General features: G+C 31.1%; 1 protein-coding gene and 1 long non-coding RNA gene across 10 annotated transcripts; one reads left to right on the top strand and one right to left on the bottom strand.

The window, feature by feature from the left end:
* Positions 1-6,266: 6,266 nt before the first annotated feature.
* LOC120354416 lies at positions 6,267-12,171 on the top strand. Its single transcript, XR_005573000.1, has 3 exons — positions 6,267-6,440; positions 8,139-8,272; positions 10,722-12,171. It is a non-coding gene; the product is annotated as an uncharacterized LOC120354416 (long non-coding RNA).
* On the bottom strand, positions 9,555-25,079 carry LOC111050061 (ras-related protein Rab-7L1). 9 transcript variants are annotated; one of them, XM_039441530.1, is made up of 7 exons: positions 24,916-25,079; positions 18,889-19,098; positions 16,378-16,578; positions 15,479-15,660; positions 14,417-14,538; positions 11,932-12,086; positions 9,616-10,225 (listed from the first exon to the last, which is right to left on the bottom strand). In XM_039441530.1, exons 2-6 carry the CDS (start codon positions 19,055-19,057, stop codon positions 11,963-11,965), a joined length of 798 nt encoding a protein of 265 aa, XP_039297464.1. In that variant the 5' UTR covers positions 19,058-19,098; positions 24,916-25,079; the 3' UTR covers positions 9,616-10,225; positions 11,932-11,962. The 9 variants fall into 9 exon arrangements, with proteins under 9 accessions (XP_039297461.1, XP_039297464.1, XP_039297465.1 ...); XM_039441531.1 differs by having other exon boundaries at positions 9,616-11,189; positions 24,916-25,073; XM_022336299.2 differs by having other exon boundaries at positions 24,736-24,950.
* Between the last annotated feature and the right edge of the window lie 553 nt (positions 25,080-25,632).

Genomic DNA, 25,632 nt, shown 5'->3' with positions numbered 1-25,632 from the left:
AGGACGCTGGATGTTGGCACTCCAAAACTTCAACATTGAATGGGAGTTCGTGGCAGGTAAAGATAATATCGTCCCAGATATTATCTCTCGCACTGATTACAAGGGTAATGTGAAATGTAGAAGTTCCAATGAATTCAAGGGTTTGAACATAGTAAAAACCTTATTAGCATTGTAAAGAAAATCAAAGAAACTCAACATACTGACATCCGATTAAACAAAATTAAAGAAAAATTTGAAACTGGTGATGTAAATTTACATAAGTTTTATTCAGCTTATGATGATTTATTATTTATTAGAAAATCGAAAAGAAATAAATTTTGGAAAGTCTGTGTTCCCTCTCACCTTTATGAAGACCTCATCATTGAATTTCATGAACGCTTAGGTCATGTAGGCATATCCAAAACTAACAGGGCCATAGAAGAAACATTTTATATCAAGAATAGCTACCACCTTGTCACCAAAATAATACAATATTGTGAGCAATGTCAATTGGTAAAATCCTCTAATCAAAAGAAAACTCTAGAAATGCACACCATCTTGTCAGATAAGAAAAATCACAAAAGGTATTTGTCGACGTGTATGGCGAATTGCCAGGAGGTCGCTACCGATGCGTAATACATGATGGCTTCACCAAGTTCACCAAATTGTATCCATTAGTCAAAGCAAACGCAGTAAGTTTAGTTAAGGCAGTGAAACAATATGTTAGAAACTATGGAACATTTTACTTAATAATTAGTGACAATGGTACTTGCTTCCAGAGTAAGACTTGGAAAGACTCTATGGATGAGTTAGGGATCAAGTATCATTACATTTCGATCTACCACCCTCAGTGTAATCTTAGCAAGCGACCTCTCAAAGAAGTTAACCGCATATTACGTACCTATGTACCAGAAAATCAACATCATTTATGGTACAAATAGTTGAACAAGGTGGAGTATGTTTTGAACTATAACTTCCATGAGGCCACCAATAATATCCCGATTGAATTAATGTTAAATAATAAGTTGTCTCACATTGTGTTCAAATACATTAAGTACCCTCTTGATAACAGATTTGAATTATTTGGTAGAAATAATTTTGTTAAAATAATTTTTTAGACTCCGAAATCTACAGTTGATTCCAATGATGTATAATTTAAGTAAAGGACTGATTCTGAATAATATTGACAATACAAAATTAGTAAGTTGTAGCCCGACCAAGCACCGTCACCATAAAATAACAAATTAAATCACATTTAGTATTTTAATGTAAATAATAAATAAGTCTACCTCAGTTTATTATTATCTTTTTGTTCATCTACAAATTATAAGTGTGTTCTGGTTTATTTCTTTATGATGGGACTCCCATATAGGCCTCTGCCTCGGGAGTACCTAATTATTTCCTTTCAGATGTTTGTGTGTGTAGAAGTGATATTTTGTTTTGTTTTTTTCACGACACTAGCTATATACAGACTTTGGTATCACTTATTAACTATTCATACAGTGTAATTAATGTTATTTTATATAATATTGTTTTTTGTTCTGTACACATCTTAATGGAAATAAAAATTATTACTATTATTAATTATTATGATTATTATTAATTAGAAGAGGAGAATTTACGGAATAAAATGATATTTTATCGTATAAAAAATTGAGGCACAATCCGACGATACAAACATCAGATGAACAATAAGAAACGAGTTGTGTACAAAATAAATGATCTTGTGTTGACAAATAATTATGTATTATCTAGTAAATTTAAAAAGTTTTCGGCCAAGTTGTGCCGAAAATACAAGGGTCTATTTTCGATTTTGAGTGACCTAGGTAAGGGATGTTTTCAGTTGAAAGAGTTGTCATCAGGAAAGATTTCTAAAGTAAATCAATTTATGATGAAGCCATTCCGATGAAGGAATAAACAAAACAATTAATTATAGGTTGTTATCATCTTTCCATTAATGTGTCCTAGTTCTTTATTATGTAAGTTTTTCATAGTTGAACATTGTAAAAATTGTCACAAGATTATGAATGTAAAAATATATCCTGAAATATTCTTACTTATCAGTAGGAAAACTTGAATTATATTCTCTTGTATTTGTAGGCAATAAATGCATAACTATTGAAAATTAGTCAGCTATCAATGGTGTTATAATGTCATGCAACAATTGTTAAAGTTTTGTTTTATTAATAATATATCTCGTGAGAATCATATAATATTCATAAGAAATTACAAAGCATTTAGAAGAAATTTGCATGATTTTTGACTGGTTACATATCAATTTGATTTTTTATTTATTCAGCATTTAATTTAGAATCAATTGAAATTATGTTAGATGAAGATCATTTCAGTGGGGAGTTGATTGATACTGTATTAGTGACAGTTGTGTAACTTGTTGTGTATGATTTGTTGAACAGACATAATAGTTGGCTTGTAGTAGAAATGGATATGGCTTACCGTTATCGCTTATAGAGGAAGTAATTTAATAATTACTACCTGAAAAAGCAGTAATGAGTTATTTTTTTTTGAGGACATAAATCTTGATAAAATAGATCCTAACCAAAAAAGTGGAGGGTGCTCATCATATTATTGTGGATTGATAATATAAATATGGATAGAGAACAGTTGTGTCATGTAAATTAACGTTTGTGCTGGATAAACACAATGAGTTGGATAACACTCTAATATCATGTTTTCAATGAGATACCATGACTGTTGATGAGATATTTCTAATTCAAAATTGGAATAAAGTTGAAATCTTAGAATGGAGACAACAGTTCTCAGAATAGTGAAATGCTGAAGTTTCATGAATATTTTTTAATGAAAGGAACTGATGTATGGATGAATTTCTATAGAGGCAGCTAATAGTTTTTTCATATATGTTTGCATTGTGTATTTGATTGTTATATTATCATTATAATCTCAAACTAAAAGAACCCAAGCGAAAAAGGGGATTGCATTTTTAGTAATATGTACTTTATTCTTGTGTTAGATTATTAAGCTGTCAGGATAGAGGTTTATTGCTGTGTAAGATTTCTTGTTTTCATTGATTGTTTATAGTTTGTGATTTCTTGTCGTTGAAATAAACAATGAATAGATTTTTATTTCAAGAGAACATAATAAAAGTATATATATATGATTCAAAAAATTGTTGATTCAGCATTAAAAATATAATATGCTTCAAAAATAGAGATATATAACTCAGTATATTGTATGAAAGATAGCATTCTTTATTGGTAATTAAAAATTACTTTTTCATTTATTGATTATGAGTTAAGACTCTATTTGTCCATTATATTATACTATTATTCTTAATGAGTAAGATTTGTTGTGTTATCTCAGTTCTTAGCAGTGGAATTGACTCTTTTTATCAATTTCTCCAGTAATGATTGTATCCCTCTGAACAATTAGTTGATTTATTTTCATGTGTTTGAGCACAAGTAGTTGAAATATTCTTTGATAACAAATTTACTAATCTTTTACATATTTTTTCATCCGTTTCTTAAATGACTAGAAAATTACATACTACAAATTAAAATTTGAGTGAATCATTTTTTACATGAAAGTCTATAAGTTATTAAGAATTGTAATTAAAATTGAAAATGTTTGAAAAGTTTTTAAATCATTTATGATTTGAATTTCAATTGTAATTGAATTTTTTGTTTGGATGGAGGGGAATTTGTAATGTTACACATTTCAAAATAGGCGCTCATACCCATTATTGATGATAAATTATAAATGAATAAATTATAATTAAATAAATCTGTTTCAAATTTAGAAATAATGTTTCTGTTTGAATTTAGAAATAATACATTTATTATATTATCTTTTATGAACCCAAGAGGAACAGACATTGAATTTAGAGGTTATGGCAAAGGGGAAAATACGTTGGTTATTGAGATGTACATGTTGTGGACTTGTGCTTTGAGAATAAATCTGTTTCAAACAAAGATAATGTATATTATGGTGAGTTTTCTTTTATGTATTTAGTGATGTATGTTTGTTGTGTCAGATGAAAAAGGACACAGTGCAATAGCTCGGCCAAGCCTTTTTTTGATTATAATGAATTAATAATTCATAATGAATTTTGAATAGCCTCTCAATTTTTATAGGGGGCTGATTCACTCATTTATTCTGTGAAACCTTTTTCAAATTAGTTTACAACGAAGCTGCAACCTATACTATAGTAAATATTACCATAGTAATATTGAAGATTTACTCAAACATAATGATTTTTTTTTCAAACTTTAGGTTTCAATTTAGGAGAAGTAGTTAACACTTTCACCTTTCTAATATTTGAAGAATGATAGAAGTAGTGGTTCAAATGGTACACCCATTATTTCATCAAAGAATTGAAGATATTGTAAATATTTCATTTGTCAATTAGAAGCAATGAATTTCCTCTCATCTGGGAAGAAGCTAAAATCACTCCTATTTATAAATCAAGCAAAGAGAATGAGATAGTAATTTTAGGTCTGTAGCCATTAGTGGAGCTAAAGTCATCAGTTTCAAACAACATTCAGTTTCAAGATTATTGGTTTTTTGAAAAGTTTCTTGAAAGTGTTTGAGCAATTGAAGTCTTGTATAAAAGTTTAATTATTTTTTTAATAGAATATCACTGTTACTAGTACTAGGACTAACGATCAGTTTATTTCTATCCTAAATAATAACTTCAATTCATTTTACAATAAGAGTTTTGTAATAGCTACTCCTTGTTGTAAATTAGCTCATTCATAATAACTGCACTAAATAGATATGTTAATTTTTCCACTTTCACTAAACACTCCTGGTGGTTTACACCAGATCTGTTGGCTTCTTCCTTTTCAATCTCCTCATTAATGTTGAGTTGTCCAAAAGCTGGATTGCCTCAACATTTTGGTGGTAATGTAGAGCCTCTTCATAGGTCCTTGCTGTTTTTACAATCATCTCCTTGACTGTCTCCACCTGAAGGTCTCTATGTAGGTCAGCGTTCCTGATGAAATATGGAGCATTGACAGCATTTCAAAGAAACTTGTTTTGGAATCGTTGGATGATGCCAATATTGCTCTCTGCTGTACAGCCCCGCAGTTGTGCACCATACAACCAGACAGGCCTTAGAATTTGTCTGTATTGTAGGTTGATAAGCTTGAATTCCTTCTTTTCAGCCAATAAATTCTACTGTACTTGTAGTTGAGCTCATCCAACTTTTTCTGAACATGGTTTCTCCACTGAAGCTTGGCATCCAGAGTAATGGCAACATATTTTGCCTCGTTTGCATATGGTATCACGTGGTTGTTGATTCTGACTGGTATGCAATCATGTGGCTGTTTGCGAAGGTCTATTTTCTCATTTTTACTCTTACATGAGCTGTTTGTGAGCATTATTATATTGATTTGTTCTTCATGAGTCAAAGACACCAGGTATGGTACTGTCCAGGTACTTTCACAAAAATTTATTACTAGCTACTTTGAAAGCTTTTTCTATTTTACTAATTGATCATCTCAAAACAATATTACATGGATAATTGACAATATTATAATGTGAACTTACAAACTGTAGGCTACCATACCTATTATAAGGTACCTAATATAGGTAAGTGTTGAAGCTGAGCAGTAGCTTGGTTTACAATATTATCCTACCTAGTTTATAGGCTTACTTACAAATTCTCCTTGATATCATGAACACTCTCTATAATGAATATTAATATTGTCTTAAAAAATACCGATCCTAGTGGCTTAGAAGACTCACTATTACAATACACTAGTAACGGCGAGTCTTCTAAGCTTGTGCAAGCTACAGTAGTATAGCCTAGGCCTATATCTTTTTCTCATCCAAAATCGAACTGATATGAATAATTTACTGGCCTACTCTGGTACGGTATTGATAATTTTTACATCTAATAATAATCCATGCAGTAGTGAGTAGACTATTAATTATGATTGATAGAAACTTTTTTCTGAAGACTGCACCTTTCCAAAACTAATAATGTTGAGGCACAGAGTTGAAGGACTACAGCTGGACTAGTTTTGTACGGTACCAGGTTTTGTTTAATTTTATACAAATCATTTCATTTTGTTCTGAACAATAGGTTCATTTTTTGAATGTATCCTTGTTAGAAAAATATTTTCATCAATTTTATAAGCCACTTCAGTCCGTCAGTGATGTCAATATAAATTCTGTTCAAAACCATACAACATAGCGTACAGATATAATTTGAATTTGGCTCCTTCTTCTGTGACTCAAAATGGCGACTACGCGTACCTGGTATTTATAGTTCCCAAGGTTAGCCTATTGTTTCGTCTCCACGATCCTCCTTTGTTTTGCCGTTTATTTTTTGTGGTTATGTTTGCAGGTTCTCGGTTGTGCAAATGGATTTCCAGTTTTAAAAGGAAAATTGATTCCAAGTTAACTAACTCTCTCAACTGTAAATAATCTTCTATTTATAACATTCGATCTGGCACATATTGGGTTTTCTGAAAACAAAGGTATTACTTAATTATATTATTTCTTAGATAGAAAAGTCTTTCTGTCTCCTCTTGAAGTTTTTCAAGAGTGGAGTGTAGGTCTATTGGTCTAATAATGTAGAAGAGTAGCTATAAAAATGAAATATTAAATATAGGTAATTTATTGTGGCAAGCCTAATGTAAGATGTATAGTGAGGTCCACGTTATAATGACAGTATTTGTTCAACTTTGGTTTTGCTATCCTTGTCTATCATTCGACAAAGCCGGTGGTACTATCCTTTCCTAGGTCCACAACGATGCCAATTATGTTTTTGACAGTGTAGAAATATAATTATTAATTAATGCAGAGAATCGGCATCGCTATTCTCCTATCTTTATCCACTGCCATTATTAAGTGGACCTCACTATAGAAATAACAAGGAAGAGGAGAATACTTGAATCAAATCGGACTTGATGAGTACCGCAGTAGCGTAGTACCGGTACAGTACTAAAATTTAATGTAAAAGAATAATTTCATATTTATACAGAAGGAATAAATTATTATTATTATTAAGAAACATGATTCAATTTGATTTGGAACCCCATCTTTAATAAAATTTTGCAGTTCAAGCATCTAAATCATATGGATAATAATGACATAAACTAGCATTAATTCAATGTTGTTGATTCTATTTTATTTATAAGTTACTTAAAAATGGATCTTCAGAGTAGAAACTATAGTGAGGTCCACGTTATAATGGCAGTGTACGATTGACAAGACTGTTGCTGTCCTTTTCTATCATACAACAAAACAGATAGCGCTATCTCTCTCTCGCTTTACAATGTCAGTTTGCCAGAATATTTTATTATTAGGCCTACTTGTGACAGTGACTGTACAAAAGTAGACAAACAATTCTCAGCCGCCATTTTTTTCTTCAATCTATCAAAATACTTGAGTACACAAGTCGTATAATTGATTTAAAATGTATTTTTGAAACAATAAAATAATTTTTAGAAATTACCGTATGAGAAACACAAATTAAAATACCTGAAATGATATTTTTAAAGTTGATAACTAACCATCCTAGACTCCATCCATGCTTCAGTAGGCTACACGTATAGGTTAGACCTACTCGTACTGGTATAAATAATATTGAAAGGTTATTTCAGAATTATTTAGGCCTACATTAAAATTACTTTTTTTGGATAGGATTTTAATTTTTCTATTATCTTTAAAAGAAATTGGAGTAGAATACCTACCAAATAACTTAAGTTCTGTTGTTTTGAAATTCAGATTGTTGTATCACAGCTTTTTAAATTAGCCGCCATTTCATATTTGTATAAAAATGAAAATCTGATCTCAGTTATGAAAGCAAATTTTTGAATCAAATTATGAAAAAATATATTTTCTTGATTAATTTGACATTAAATTGATTATTTTATCAAGGAAATGATAATTATTATTAGAACAAATTTAATGGGATGAATTGAGACTTGGCAACGTTTTTCTCCTATCTTTCTTCACTGTCATTATAACATGAACCTCACTATGATATTTTTTTGATAAAATAAAAAGAGTACTTGATAATTTTCATTATTTCTCATCTGAGCTTCGATCTTCCTACCTATTTCCAATGTTTTACTACATACTAAATTTGTAGTGCTATGAGTTTTTAAAAAAATCCTATGCATGTAACCAATTCTCGGGAGATTTTTCAATCATTATTTGTGTGGTTTCAGATGTGGCCAATTCTTATGAGAGCGTTGAGAGGGTATGCCCCTTATATTACCCTCCCTGCAGCTGCCTTAATTGGAGCGATCGGTTATAACATTGAGAGCTACCTGTCAGATAAATACACTCCTTATTCAGAAAGGTAAAAAAAAATAAACAAGACTTTCTCCAGAACTCTTGTAGAAACTCCTATCGCAAAGTGTATTCATGATGAAGGATTTTTGTGAGCGGCCAGCGCGCCGTTATCAACCAAAGAGATCTTGTTATCCAAAGTCTATCAGCACATTAACTACTCCACAATCTCTTCCACTCCCCTACGACCCCTCCACACAGAAAGGAAACTTCCTAACAAAACAATGTATTTCACATGGGACAAGATAGAATCATGTACTCAAAATTCGCCATCTTGAAAGGAATTAGATTTGTCGCCCATTTCAAAACACACTGAATTACACCTACCATACTATGAGATCACATAAATTAGATCAATTTGAATTGATACATTATATCTTAAAATTTTGTAAAATTTTCAAATTCAGCCACATAATCTAAGCCTATTCGATTCAATAAATTCAACATTTTCAATATTATGACAACGATGCTCAGGCAGTGTTGCGAAATAGCTTCAAGTATGGCAATCATGCATTCATTAAAATATTGAAATAAAAAAAGTGTCTACATTTCCATCCATTAGTATAGGGGTACAATTTAGTTGTCTATACATCTATACAATTCAGCCATTTTGCTCCCTTTGGTTCTCAGAGACCAAATCACGTTTTCCGACTTCTTTTGACATTTTGTGAAATAATTGAAATTATTATATGTGATCAAGTTTCTTGCGTTTAACATCCACTTATATTCAAAAACAATATAGGACAGCTCCCAGCATGTAGAAGAAGATTCAATATTATCTGGTTGAATTGATTCGACATTAAGGAATATATATTAAGAAAACTATTATGAGTTGGATTATTAAGATAATCAGAAGAGAATTATAGAAAGACGAAAATTTCCCTACTTATTTTGATTTGAATAACTACCTTGTTGGTGGTTATTATCAAGAGAATATAAGTGATTATTCGAAAAAAATGTCTGTTATTATTCCCTTCACACTCCCCCTCCATTTAAAAAAGAGCTATTGTTCCTTCGTCCAAACTATATAGTGGGTTCTAGTAATGGTTTGATCCCTACCCCCGGGCACATAAGATGGGTCTTCCTCCTCCGACTCTTGCACTTCCTGCTCCAGGTTGTCTTAGATCTATCATCATTGTCAGAGTTTTTCTTCTCCCTTCATGCATCCTTTCACTGGCAGAATTCACGATCGGATCTGCTATAGGTTCCATCTGCATTTTTCTAGGCATTTTGTTTACTGCTGCCACCAATGTAAAGAACTGACAAGTCTAATTTAAATAAAAATCAAACTCTTTAAATTGAACGTTTCTTTACTCAATACTTAATCATCACTAACTGAACAAAAACAATATACGGTAACAAACTTTTATTTTGTAATATTACATTTTTTCTCAATAAAAATCGAATCTTCAATTTGATATTCAAAATATTAATAAAACTTGATAGTAAATATCGGTGTAATCGATATGCAGACTTAACATTTTACCTGGAATTTATCAGATACACTAGTGTTGAATAACCTACAGTAATAATAAGTTTCTATTTCTGAGGTAACAAATAATTCTAAACAACATAGAGGGTAAATAAATTCAAAACAGTTTTAAAATAAAGTTTTATAGAGAATAATAGATATAATATTTGTAAACTTGTATTCTTTATTAGTGAGGTTGGCAATTGATGACGTGTCTATGTATGACTTTGGAGCTTTAGGCGTGTCTTTCAGGCATTTCTCTCAGGCGTATCTCTCAAAATTGTTGAAGGTTTGGCTAATGGTAGAAGTGTTTGTGTCCTGTTGAGAATTTTCTAAATAATTGAAATTTAAGATGTTTTGTTTGAGATCTGAATGTTTTTATAAAATTTATTGATGTTATTGAACATATGTGAAGTGTAGATTTCAATTTTTCTTTTCAATTTGTGTTAAATATTTCGTTTAAGTTTGAAAGCCATAAGCCTGCCTTAAAACCTGTAAATAAAAGATAAGTACTCTTAGTTTGTAAGTTATATTTTGATCTAGATTTGAAACAATAATTTCTGAGCTCTGAGGAAGCTTTTGAATCTATTTTTGATGAACGTATCAAACATATTTGTAACCTGAATCATGTTCAATCTATGGTCAGTCCATGTATGATTATTTGTTCTGGTGTAAACCGAATTTTGTTGAATCATTAGAAAATTATTATTTGATGTGCTCTGAACTGGACTTGTTATTCATAGGCATTAAATCCATTCATGATAAATCAAGATATTAGTATAATTGGAACCGATGACTTCCCTTGGGTGATTGGTGAAGAGCTATTGGACAAATTGGTAGCATGTCAATTTCAAGGGTTGCCGGGCAACGAAAGTAAATGATATGGTAGCCATGAAGGGGATTTCCTTCACATTCATCTCTGCTACAACGTCCTTTAACGTTGTAGCTTCAATAATTTTCTCATGCGGTGAAATATTCTTATTTTCAGTATCCAGGAAAAAAGGATGGACAGATACTTGGAAGAAGCCGACTCAATCACTGTAAAACCATTGAAAGAAAAGGCGTTTATACCACCAACTATATTCGAAAAGAATGTTTCACCGTCACTCAAAGGAAAAGACTATAATTAATATGTGTGAGTTCGACTGTTCCTTCAGTTTAGTAGGTGTACAACTTCTAAGTCAATCCTGTTTAAGCTTTAGTGTTTAGTTATCTGGTGCTGTGCAAATAGCCTTCTCTTAATAAATTTGTTACTTACTATTTTTACTATTTGAACAATTTGCAACAATGTTGTTGAGATTAGAAAATATTAGTAATAATAATCACAACTCATGACAAATTATAAAATAGCTAAAAACGTTATGTTGTGGCTACTTTAAAGTTCTACTTTAATCGTACCGTTGTGCCTCATAATTGTATTATATCAATTCGATGTATCTTTAATTGATTGGGTTGGCTGAAACAAAAAGAGAATATCACTAGTTCAAATGGGAGTGTTCAGATATTAGTAGTCTTTGATTGTGTGAACACTCCTATAAGAATCAATAGTACTCCGTTTCTGCTCACAAGAGCTGAAATTCATTGGATAACAGTAGTCTAATTATTAAAGTACTTGAATATTTCACTACTGTAAAAGGTTTAAATTAAGTCACAAAATTTGACAACAATTCAATGAGTTGGATTAGTAGGATCAACCAATTTTTAATTATTGTATTCAGTGAAAAACAACATTTCCAAAATTATAAAAAAACTACTTTTATATTCTCATGAATCTACAGTAGAAAAATACTGTTTCAATGACTATTTTAATTACTACATCAACTTCCTTTCTGAACCTTCCAGATTGTACCTTACAAAATGAAAACGTCTCATCCAAACAGTTACTTTTCATACGATTAATGGTAAACATTTTCATAATAAATGTACTTTAAATGTATTGACTTTAATTTTTTTCTTATGGATGTTGTTATAGTATTGTTCTCCTCTTTGTAATATGATTACAATGGATCTATCATTATCATTACATTTTGGAGAACATGGTAAATAAGCTCTGTTATAAAAAAAGATACAATAGCTTTAATAATTGGAAAGTAAACTGTATTCAACAGCTGAGATTACCTATTTTTTTCAATACAGCCTTTTAGAAGTCAGTCCGCTGTATTATCTAACAAAAATTACAATTGAATCATAATATTGACCTGATTTTTCAATGTGACTTAGTATTGGGACCTAACAGGAACACCTCGTTCTCTCGGGTGTACCAGGTTTCATCAGAACTATATTTTCTTCTTTTGAGTTCTTTACTTTCCCCATTAGACTTCCATCTTGCTTCATCATTACTTCCACCAGAAATCTGAAAAATAAAATTTTTGAATTGATGAAGTGAACTTGTCAGATTTAAGTTTGTTCCATTTGACACAATCATTTTGTTTATTGTCTTACATTTTATCAAATTTCTTAAATTTGATGAGTGTTTCTTCTGATTTTTTTTTGTATAAGATAATTTTGTTTGTAGCCATGGGTTTTCAAGTTTCTCGATTCATAAGAATGTATTTCTTACATTCAAGATTTTTGATTAGTGACTGATAATTTGTTGTTAGTTAATAAGATCTTTGTATTAGTTGATTCTAAATAAGATATCTTCATTTGAAATTGATGTATTAGAAATATATAAATTCCTAATAAAATATATGTACATTTGAAATCTGGTTGTTGTTTTTCAGTTTGAAATTGCTGTATCTTTTCAATTTCTTCATTGTACCTGTCATTTTTGGTAATATTATTTTTGGAACATGTTATAGTACCTATTTGGTTTTGAACGTGTAGTGTATTAATGAAAATGGATGTGATATGAAAGATTCAATGGATATAGTTTAGTTATGAATTCGAGTTAATTTATGGATGCGATGGGAACAAATTTCATCTAAATTATTTCTCTTTGAAAAGACTGAGTTTCTATATTATTAAAGATAAGAGAAGTATAATAAAAATATTTTGTTTTTTGTATATTTTTAGTAGGGGTTTGATCAATTTCATTAATTTAAATTTAAACATAAATTTCATTGATACCATAGGGTAGGGGAGTAGTGTTATAATGGACATTACAATAATGAATGATACAATAGGAGTCGACTAGCTTTCATGTATTTTAACTAAAACATACAGATTATAGGCCAGTCAAGGAAAGGTTATAGGGGGAAAAGTTGGGAAGACAATTTTTGACCCCGCATTTCTGTTTAGGGTAGTAAGGAGGTAAACATATCAAAAGTCCCCACCCCCTCAGCACAGGGGGTAGGGGTGGTTTGAAGGTACCATTTTTTGGTTTATCGCATAAAACTCAAAAACTATGTACTCTAAGGACTCGACTGTCATATAACAAATTAAAGCTTAGATAATTTCCTACAATATTGTACAACTTTTTTATATCTCATCTAGTTTTCGAGATATCCGCTCTTGAAGGTGTGACATTTTTGAAAAAACACGTTTGCCACCAATTTTTTTCTATTTTTGCTCTTCATAACTTTTCAAAAATCGACAGAAAAAATCCATGCTGATTATGAGCTTATGAAGCATTAAAATTTCTCTTCAATTTGATGTATAATTTCACGCTTTTACGAATTTCCCTACACCTTTTGCAACAGCTTTAGTGTTGAGTGTGAAATCTTCATTTTTGCAACAATTGACAAAGGAATTTGGAGGGAATGTTTGACTTTGACAAAATTTTTGACTTTGCAGCTTTGTTGAGACTAGTTAGGAGGAGAACATATCAAAAGTCCCCATTCCTAACTCATGTGCTAAGGGGATGAGGGTGGTTTAAAAGTTGCATTTTTCAGCGTTTTGCTTCCACGCTCATATCTTCAGAACAATGCATTCAACCGACATAACTAAATATTTAAAAATGAACCTTTTTAAATTCTCTACACTTTTTGTTCAGTGGAATTTTGCGATATTCCCAACACTTTCCGAGATATTCGCTCTTGAAGGTGTGTAATTGTTAAAATAACAGGTTTTTATCCAATGTTTTGCTCTTCCTGGGCTTATAACTCTCCAACAATGCATCATAAAAAAATATGCTTATCGGAGGTTTGTAGGGCTTTGAAATGATGTATTATTTAACTATTCCAAGTTTTCCTTTCATTGTTATAGCAGCTTCAATGTAGGCGGTGAAATTTTCATTGCTGCAACAATTGATCGTTTGACAATGACATTTTAAGGGGATGTCTGTGACACAATTTTTTACTTTACAGCTTGATTTGGACTAGTTAGTAGTTAACATAGCAAAAGTGCGCATCTTTATCACCTCTGTTGAAGGTGTGGAACCGCTGAGTTGACACTAAACTTGTTGCAGCAATGAAATTTCACCTTCAAGAGCGAATATCTCGGGAAGTGTTGGGAATATCACAAAATTCCACTAAACAAAAAGTGTAGAGGATTTATCAAGCTTCATTTTTAAATAGTTAGTTATGTGATTAATGGCGGGGCTAATGAGAGATCTTTTGAAACACACTAACGTGATTTTGAATCTCTTAATTGACATTAGCAGAGCTTACCTAAAAGTCACCATCCCAACATGAGTGCTCTGAACACGTCGTTTACACAATCTGATGATCTGAGCTATTAGATACGACGCTTACTTATTCCCCTAGATATAGTTTATAATATTTTATTTTATATGGTACTTACTTCATTGAATCATTGACCATGAGACCCTCTTTAGCTGATGTTTCAGTCCAACCGATGAAATTGTTTTCTTTGTAAAAAGTTTCTATGGCCATTTGTTCTACTTGACGGTGTGACAGGTCGCACTGAAAAATATGGAAAAAATCTTCATGCTTTCCAATTTATTTGATGTATTTACACTTGATTGAAACTGTTCGTTTACAGCTTACTAGTGATAGCAGTCAGAAGTCAGAATCATTCAAATGAAAGACCCTATATATTTTTTATAAAGTCTACTCTACATATTCGCTCAAATAAAATAATAAAAAATTAAATTATAATCATTCAAGTCCCTGGAATTTTGTGGTTTATAAAATTCAATTATATGAGTTTTTATCTATTATAAACTACAATTCTGTTTTTTTTTCACTTGATTCGCCGATAAGCAGGCATAACTGACTGCATAAATGAATCTTTTTTACACTTGAAATTGGCTATTTATTGTAAATTTGGAATCAAAACTGCGTAAGACGACTGCATGCCACATTCCAGGAGTACGATCATTAAAAACGTGAACAGCATACAGTTATGCACTGCGCCCAAGTACTGTACAGTACTAGATATACTAATGAATTAAATATATTCAAGAAACGGTAGGCCAGTTTTGTATACTTACAAGCTCAAATTCTATTTCCATAAGAAAACAAAGCAAATAGGCAATTCCATACAGATACATGGATTGTTGATTAATCATGATTTTCTAAGCATATTATGACAACCAAATATGAATAATATAGAGTCGTTATATCCATATATTGTGACTAGCATGAATTCGAAAGTCATTGCTTCTCATATTTATCATGAACATGGAAGTCACCTAGAAAATAGTTTGATACATAGTGAAACAGAAATCAAAAAATAAATAAAAGATGAGAATAACTTGAGCTGTTTCATATATCGACCTTATTGGATGAAAATTATACGCATTAAGAATAAAATCATTTTTATGAATAATGCGACACGGTGTAAAAAATCATAAATATTACAGGAAATTATATATTTATAATATAAACTACATCTGCTTACCTTATTTGCAAGTAACATACACGGAATTGGGCTTCCATCTGGTAAGGTGCACTTGGAATCAACATCCTTTTTCCATTTTAATGTATTTTCGAACGAATGTTTGTTTGTTAGATCAAACATTATAATACACCCGTGAGCATCTTTGAAATAAACTCTTGTCATCCAAGTGAAACGTTCTTGTCCTGAGGAAAGAATTGAAATGAGAAAAGTTGGAAATTTAGTGGGAACATCGAAAAATCATAGAACTTGATTGTAGTTGTCTTGTTCCTTGGAATTAATCTGATTCTTTTAAAGAACATCAACCAAAAAACATAAATTACGTAAAGTAAATAGAAATATTGAATTTTATCCTACAAAATAAATCCAAAATGAAGCTTGTATTTTATGTTTCTAACATTTCACGACATCAAGACCTACATTGAGCTGTTACCACACAAGTTACAATTATTTTTCAATTACTATTTTGAAAAATTGGCTTGGTTTAATCATCTAAAAAAAACAAGTCGTGTACCCTACTATAGAATTTTGAGATGAAAAACATTCTCAAAATGACTCTCACATGTAAAATCTAAACTATTAATAATTTGAATAGAAATATTTTTACAACTTGTGATTATTGGAGAGCCAACTTAATAATTCAGACAAGTTGATCTTAAAAATAAAATTGTAATTTATAAAACTGATGCCCATGAACATGATCCCCTTCGAAACATACTAAGCCTATCAAAGCCTAGATCAAACTAGGCCTATTATTTTTTATTTAGTTTTGGAGTGTGGATTTTCCAATATAAAATTATTACACACAAATAAATGAGTGAATAGAAATGAATTTAAACAATAGGTGATAAAAAAGTGAATAATGGATGAAATATGAACAATGATTTTGTTTTGTTACCTACCTGCAATATCCCATAGTTGTAATTTGACTGTTTGTGTATCAGACCATTTCAAAATTTTCAACGCAAAGTCCACACCCACAGTTCCTTTATATTCTTTACTGTAAGAGTTCTGAACATAGCGTTGAACATATGAAGTTTTTCCCACTGTTGGATCACCAATCACTATAACTTTGAATAACTTCTCTGGCATAGCAGGTTGTTCTGGAAATAAGCATAACATAATCAATAATGGATCAGTATAATATTATTTTAAATTATTGTTATGGGATCCTACAAAGCCCAAAGTCATTCCTGCATTGTCAATTACAGTGAAATAAAAACAAATGTGATCGAGTTAGAGTATTATTTATAGTGGTTATAGCAAGTTCCCTTCAAAATTGATGTTTCATCATTCGAACTGATCATTGTAATGATTATTTTGTTTCATAAGTCTCATTGTACTTATTTTGTCTCATGTATATCTAATTAAAGTTCATGAGTGAACGAATATTAAGTGAGATATGGATATATTCTAAACTTATGACAAGGCCAAGAGGGATATATTTTATAACGTTTTATTATTGTTTGAATAATCTAAAATTTGCATACGAATAACATGCAAAGAAGATAGAGATTGTTGCATTATTGAGGCACACTTTAGCAGCATGCCTTGGTGAACACTGCAACAAACGTCCAGCTGTTACATATCGCTAAATCTGCCATATCTCACTTAATATCGTTCAATCTTGAAAAATAAGGTGTCAATCAATTTGTAATTAAATTTACAAAAAAAGGCATTCTTGTATTCTTTTGTAAAATCAACGGCTTTTTGTTTATTAAAGAAATAACATTTTAAACGGCCGCCGTATTGTTTAACGAATTTAAAAAATTCTCACAATTTCTTCGTAGCTCTGTCTAGTTTTTATAAATAATGTTTCTGCAACGTTTCACTTCCATATGTTGAGCCATTAGGTATTTGGAAGAAAAATAGTAGCCTAAGTGAAAATAATGACGGCTGTGTGAGTAACTAAGGACTTTCGGACAGTTTGAAAATTATATTTAGATATGATTATTACCCAGGAACAATGCCCTAGGATATTGTTAGCGAGTTTTGATACACTCTGTATATTATAATAATCTTATTAATTATGTTAATGAATAAATATAGGATATGCTAGAATTATATTGATAAATTGATCTATATTAATAATAAAATCCAATCATTCAAGTATTAATTTCCTATCATCCCCACTCAGAAATATAGAACATAAATAAATGCAAAACATTATTGCTTAATCAGAAAAGGCAGACAGAATATAAAAAGTGTATTTTCGAACGATTCATAATCACTATCCCATCTTACATTTAACTCATACATTATAACATACCTACTAACCTACTATTTCTAAAACAATATAACTGATCTCCAAAATGAAAAAAAAGAATCATATGTTCTTCTTAAAACTTGGCTTTCCAATAATTGCAAAATTTTTCCAATTATTTTCTTGTTATAATAATTTTCAATTATTGCCATTAATATAGAAGAGTAAGTCAATCTCCTTAAGGCACACCTTTAGATCATTATAAAAGTGAGAAAAAGTGGCAACTGAAATTTTTAAGTGGTCTAATAAGCGAGTTATGGGCTGTTGAAGTGCTAAACTCCGTTTTCTTTCCAGATCATAAACGGTTTCGAATTTTCCATTGCAGTTTCTTTTAATACATTCAGAATATCATTGGCTTTGTTCTAATATACGGGTTTTCGCGATTAATGCCAAAATAAACGAGATATCGAATTTACAAAAAAATACTTTACTATTTTTATAAAGATTTTACTTTTTTATTTATGAACGATATGGGGAATAAAATGTTTTAGTTTGGGAAGATGCATTTTTTGAATTTTTAAGAGAAGTTCTAATAATATAGTCGAAACCGTTTATGATCTGGAAATTTGGCACTTCAGCAACCCATAACTCGCTTATTAGACCACTTAAAAATTTCAATTGACACTTTTTCTCACTCTTATAATGATCTTAACAAATATATTGAAAAATATTGTCCAATTTAAATAATAAAAGAAAGTGTACCGAACAGAATCTCTACAACTGTCATGCTTATTTATTTTACATGAGAACATAAAACTTCCTTGCCGTATTCAAATATAAACATGATAATATAATACAATATATAATGACCATTAGTATTTGGCCATTAGTATAAGTACCAGTGAATTTGAATCATAAAGCATTAGCTTTGAGGTAACAAATAAATTATGTATATTCCATGAGAGCGATATTACAAATAATTGGCAATTCCAGTAGAAGTTCTGATTTGAAAACAAATCAATTTTAAAAATTATTAATGATTTAAAATTATTGTTATGAATTCTTGAAAATTATCAATGAATTTCATTCCAAATTCGAGACAAGAATCCAGTGAGCACAGTGGATTCTATCTGGGGCAAAATATGAAGAGTTATGGGAAAGATCTGAGATCTCAGCTGTTTTTAATGATTGACTGGATCACATTACTTACTGAATTGTGTCATGAAGTTGTAAGAATCACTTTCTGGGTCACTGGCGGCCGCTTCCTCTTGATCTGGGTCCAATCCTAATCCTGCTGATTGCCACTGCTGGCTGCTGTACAGTAATTGCGAGTCATCCGACTGAGGTGTCAACAGTAACAGTTTTCGGTTATCGGACATCACACTTGTCGTTTCAGTTGTGTTTTCATCATCATGGATTCCTTGCAAATAGAATCGATAAAATCGAAAATAACTTATATATAGATAACTGAAATTAAATACAATTCTAGTTAAAAAAATCAAATTAATATGTAAAAAATTTCAAGTTTTGTCAAAAAGGATTGCAATTTCCCAGGTTTTTTAAATAAAACTAGATTTTTTTTTGAATTTGCAAAAGATGTTTGATATTATAAACAATAAACATATTATCAAACTTTAGATGTTTGATATTATAAACTTCAAAGTAGGAACCATTTACCAACTGATGAAATGCAACTACTATCGAAACCATGATGAAGCAACACTGTCACTAATCAGTGAGTTAATAATAAATTGTGTATAATATTGATGAGCAAGAAGAAGTATGGATCATTAATACAAGGTTTTCAGTGTAAATTCAAATCTTGTAGATTTATGGGCAGGGGGAAGATGACACTTGTAATTATGTGCACACATCCTTCAATCGTTCAACAGAAAAACATTATTAATAACGATTTTTAATGAAGAATCATGGAAAATTGAAATAAAACATTTCAAATGAGGATTGCAGAGAAATGGAAAATAAAATAATATTGAAATAAGAACATAGAAAAGGAGAAAGGAAATCTCAGATAAATAAATGGATAAGAATTATGTAAATAAGAATGAAGAAAAAGTGTAAGAATTCAATGAAATGTACATACTAATTGAGCATCTGAAGAATAAAGAAAGAAAATTGTCATATGAAGGAAGTGATGAGAGAACAAACATTTCTTATTACGGTAACCTCCCTTTGTAAAGCTGAGTCACCTAAAGTGTTTATATAACATATAACTGTTTGGTACTCGTCGCTTAAAAACTATCCTATATGGTGTGACTGGTTCAGTATTTGAATGCTACTTAAATTTTTCGATTTGTTGTTCGAATTTATGTGGCTTGGTAACAATGTCATTTATGTAATTATCATTGCTGCCGATCACAAAATTGTGTAAAAATTTAATGTGGGCATAGGTAGGTAGTTATCAATTAAGTGGTAACTAAAATTTGAGTTTCCAGCAATACTGATAGAATATTTTCAATGCTGAAAATTATAGACAATATCATACAAGTTCAAATATAATCGCCTTCACTATATTCCAATTAATCAGTATTTAGATTACCCCTATTCATAATATTATTCTTTGAATATGTTTATTCAACATACTTGGTATAATAGAACAGTAACCATTTTCAGGTACTGTGTGTTATGTTCTCCAATAATTAAAAATCTGGTGTGGTACACTTACACAACTTTCCTTGCTCATTGAACTGTAAGCCTCATTCTCAAACGAGAATGATTTAGGGGAATAACTTAATGACGATTGGCGGCAACATATTTGAAATACGATCAGACTACTGTATATGTGTATATAGAATTGTTCTCAGACTTTTTCCTTTGTGTAAATTGTGAAATTTGATGTTTTTTCTAAAGTCGTCAAAACAGCTGTTCTACAAAATGAAATATCTCGACTATGTTTTCTTTTTATAAACTTCTCTACCTACTACCTACCTCAAGCACGAGAAGGAGGTTACATTTCAAGTCCATTTCTCAAAGATGGGGTGGACCCCCCATTAGTTTCCCAGGAAGGAGACTCATGCCAGTTGATAGAGTTGATAAATAACTTAGGGTATAAATTTGAAGAAAATCGTTAAAGCCGTTTTCGAGAAAACCGTGAAAAACATGGTTTTTTAGTAATTATCCGCCATTCTTCTCAAGAATATTACGGAGCTCCTGCAATTTTCCCAGAAATGAGACTCATGTCAGAAATAAGGCATTATAAATAGCTATCCATGGTATAAATTTGAAGAAAATCGTTAGAGCCGTTTTCGAGAAAACCGTGAAAAACATGGTTTTTTAGTAGTTATCCGCCATTTTTTCCGCCATCTTGAATTGTATTTTATTAAATCTCTTATTGTCGGATCCTCATGGTATAAGGACCTTAAGTTGGACGGTGTTATGCATCACTAGACCAAGCGCCAAATATCAAAAATTGAGATAGTGGCACATTCTGGTGGTACAAGCTGTAACCTTTCTATGAAAAAATTATTGCCATCGGTCTCCTAGCAACGGTTTGCATACAAAACAAAAAAAGACCAAAAGCCAAACCAGGAATAGAGATTCTGCAATTTACATCACTAGACCATACACCACTAAACAACAAAAAGATTAGCATCAATAGACCAAGCGCCAACTGATGGAGCTTAGTCTTGTTATACAAAATTCAGATGACCAGTATTACTAGTCAATTGCATGCATGTCTGCTGTTCTTGTTAAACGTTTTATTGTTGATACTTGTACCAAAGAACTTACTTTGTATGCCCACTTTTGAATTATAAGTAGGTTGATACCTATTTGAATAATGGACCACAATCATTTTAGTTCAAGAACAAGGAATATTGTACAACTGGCAAAACCAATGCTCTTCCAGAGGTAAGCATTACAGTCATTTGACATCTTATTAATTATTTATAATTTCATAAGTAGGCTACTCATGTGCTATTTATTTGTTGATTTTAGTTTATGACATGTACAAATTAACTTAACTAGCATAGGCTATAATAAATTGATTAGTTTGATGATTATAACTAATAATAACCTTACCGGTGTAAGGTTTGGTTATGTACCTACTGATTAAACTATGCCTATGCCCACTGTTGATCATTATATTTTATTGTTCATAAACTGTACAGACCTATTTTGCATTGGTTTTAATTATTGCTGCTTGTAAGTGCATTATTATTCATTTAAAAATGGCCTGTTAAATATGTTGTAGTTTTGGAAAACACTCAGGCTCATTAATACACACTTGATTCTAGCTTTAAAAAAAGGTAAACAAGTGAATCTATCTCCCTACAATAAACAATAAATTGCATTATTATCATACAAGGAATGTAATATTGCACTAGTATTGTCGTTGAGTGTGAAATTTGTACAAAACAAGTACCAAAAATTCTGTAGGCCTATTTAAAACACAATATTGATTTGGTGTTCCACTGATGCATCATTTATAGAGGCAGCTGTTTCACAGTGCTCTGATGTGATTAAGTTGGAAATAAGTGTGTTAATTTTACATTCCTTATTTCAATACAGCCGCTAATTTTTATCTAATCTAATCTCCAATGCACACTGTTATATAGAGGCATTCTTTCAATACAGGTGAGTATTAAGTACCCAATATTTTTCTCTCATTTGATGAATTATTATTAAAATAACTTTGCATTAGTTCGGGATTCCAGAAGATGGTAAACAGAATTAATATCATCAACTGTTGGTCTATCCGAACTACAATACAATGATTATTGTAGTCCACTGTAGTAAATAAATAGCTGATATAGACGGTTTTCATTTGTTGCAGGAAAACGAATCCAATCTGGAGCAGAACTGGTTTGACAATATAAACTCACTTGAAAAAGTAATCACTCAAGAAAAAATCAATGGAGATTGTACACACAACGAAGAAATCGCAGAAGATGTGGGACTTTATACCAATAGGTGTGATAGTGACCCTCAGCCACCTGATGTCAATACTTCAAGCTCTGTAGGCATTAATTTTCCATCAAGGGATGTATTCTTAGTCAATTGTTTTTATGACCAGGATAAGAGCCAAGAGGAGTACACTGAGTTGGTTCCTGTAGATTTCGAATTGCCTCAATCTTTGTTAACTCCAACTCCACTTTTCTTCACCGTCATCAGAAGCTGATAAACCAGAAAAACAATCTAATGAAAATGAAGACCCTGACAATGAGGTCAATGCTTATACCGCTCCAGAAAATACATCTACTGGGAGACCCAAGAAAGGACGGAAAATAATAAAGTATCCAGAACAAGATCCCCAGAAAAAAAAGAGACATTGTATTCAAAATAAAGAATACATTAACCAGCGTGGAAAATTACATGATGTGAAGGAATTTCGACAGTATTTATGTGATTGTAACTGTTTTGCTAGAGTAAGTGGAGAAAATATTAAGCAAGATTCAGTAAATTTTATTCTGTTGAGTCCCACAGGATGCCCAAAGAGCCTTAAGAAAACTGGTGAAAAACTCCAACTTTTTACTATTATGTGAAAACTTAATCTCAGTTGTAACCTTATATCAAGTTTATGTTTTATACTGTTGATACAATAAAAATGTACAGCTAAAGAATTGTTTTCTGTTTGTCTAACTCCTAAATAATTATGCTTGGTCTAGTTTTGCAAAACTGGCTTTGGAGGATATTTAGTTAAGCAATACTAGACTAAACGACATTTTTCTTAATTACAGAGTTAGTGATAAGAAAAAACAGAATAATAACCATATCTCATGACAGCTGATATTTTATTACATGTGTACAAGAATGAAGAACAAAATTGGTGGTGGCCATGATTTTAGAGACGACTTCTAACAAAACCTTCATTTCTGAAACTTTTCGTTTTGGCGCTTGGTCTACTGATGCATAACACCATCCAGTTTAAAATTTCAAGTCAATCGGTTAAATAGGAATGGAGTTATCGTGTTCACAGACATACACACATACACACACACACACAGACCAACACCCAAAAATCATGTTTTTGGACTCAGGGGGCATTGAAACATATAGAAAACTTGAAATTAGGGTACCTTAATTTTTTTGGAAAGCAGTACTTTCCTTACCTATGGTAATAGGGTAAGGAAAGTAAAAAAGTATTATTTTGCTTCATTGAAAAAAGCCTATTAGATGCGTACGGTATGTTACAAATTGTGATGTAACATCGATTATATAATTATGATACTTCTCAGCTGTTTAAGTGTTATTGATACATATATACCGTATCCTATGTATTTCTTGTATGGCTCCAGTAATTTATAAAAAATGTTGAATATGATTTTGAATTTATTGGAAATCAATAGAAATATCGTATGCGACTCTATTAGCTCTTGAAATATCTTATGAGTAGCCTATGGTAAAAGAGATAAAAAACAATGGGACCGGAATAGTTACGTCCAGTATTTTGACATTTTGCATACTCTTCTTTCATGCTACCGTGCATTGTCACACTATACTTAGAAGATTATGATTGATCAGCTGTATTTCTATCGAATTTTGTGTATTTGTTTCATTATTCTATGGAAATAAACTTGGAATCAAGAAAGAGTACGGCACTTCAACTCAAATCCAGTAGGCTACTGTACGCACTCAAAAGCTCTAAAACTATGAGAGAATTTGGTATGGTATTTTAATAGATATAACTCTTATCACACGAAATAAAATCATGTCCGTGTAGAACAGCAGAAAGATAACCTTCGGTAAAAAATATTTAGTTTTTGCTGGTGAATCAGTTGATTCCATTCATGCGTTTCAAAACTATATATACTCATCATGTTAAAAAGTGAATTATTCAACAAACTCTTTTTGGAGGATGAACACGAAAATAATTTATACAAAACGCGTGTACGGTATTTAAATTGAAATAATGTTATAGTAAGTTGTTAACCCTTCATTAACATGAACAGATCAAGTTGAAAATGACTGATCTTTACTTGAAGAGTATTAGTGATAATGAGTTATGAAGAAAAAGATAGTACACTACCTACTTACACAAGATGTAAGTTGAAGTTGAATTTTGGTTTATAAAATAACTGTATTGTAGTAAGTTGTTTACCTATCATTTGGTACAGGTAAGGTTGAAAAAGAATAGAACTGATCTTCACAAGTAAAACATTTTTGATAATCGGATGAAATTATAGTTCTAACATTATAGGTAATGAACGTTAAAGAAATTTAATAAGTACACGAGGAGCAACTTTTAGAATCGTATTTACAACGGACTTGGAGCACTCACCTAACTGCTATAATCCCGCTGCTCAATCTGCATTTAACTAGTAATGATTTAGAAATAAACAAGACCCTTGAAGAAGCCAACTGTGGACGGGGACAGGTTCGTTACATAACAGCTACAGCGGTTCCGTACGTAGCCTACTCATATCGCTTCTAGAGTTCGAGAATACAGAGATAGGAGGACCTAGGTGTGTCCAACGCTTTGGCCTAGACCGTCATTCGCACTCTTATATAACATTATTCCATCAGTCAACCTGCCCTTGCGCTTTTATTTCAATATCAAGCGTTCGAATCTCAGGATCTCTGGACAACCCTTTTCTATAATCCAAATAGATTGCTATTAAGATCAATCTTGCATGCATTTTATTATGCATTGAATATATTTTCTATATGAAATCAAATAATAAATATAATGAAGATTTTGAATCATGAATTTGATTTTGAATCAAAAGCTAATTGATCGTTCTACTGTTCTATTTATATAATTGAATAAAATACAAATTGAAGGCTTCTCATCGCAGTTGCGTAGTAGAATAAATCTGTATCAATTATTGAAGAACTGGACTTATTCTTAAGCGAACATTGTGCGATGGAAGAAGCACATGTACATGTACAAAATTATTTCAAATCAAAGTCTGGCATAATCAAAAATAAGTGCTGAAATCTAGAAGAATATAAAAAGAGAAACACCATATTAAGAATGGATTAACTAAAACTATGC

The sequence above is a fragment of the Nilaparvata lugens genome, chromosome X (assembly GCF_014356525.2).
Source record: "Nilaparvata lugens isolate BPH chromosome X, ASM1435652v1, whole genome shotgun sequence".
Lineage (NCBI taxonomy): Eukaryota > Metazoa > Arthropoda > Insecta > Hemiptera > Delphacidae > Nilaparvata > Nilaparvata lugens.
Note: the sequence above shows the minus strand (reverse complement) of the source record. Positions and strands in the feature narration are given on the sequence as shown.

Bases quoted from the DNA above. Each gene is read 5' to 3' on its own strand.
- LOC111050061 (XM_039441527.1), bottom strand. The intron at 15,661-16,377 runs GTAGGTAACAAA...TTCTTTCCTCAG, and splicing joins ACAACTATGGGATATTGCAG to GACAAGAACGTTTCACTTGG. The intron at 12,087-14,416 runs GTAAGTACCATA...TTTATTTTTCAG, and splicing joins ATGGTCAATGATTCAATGAA to ATTTCTGGTGGAAGTAATGA.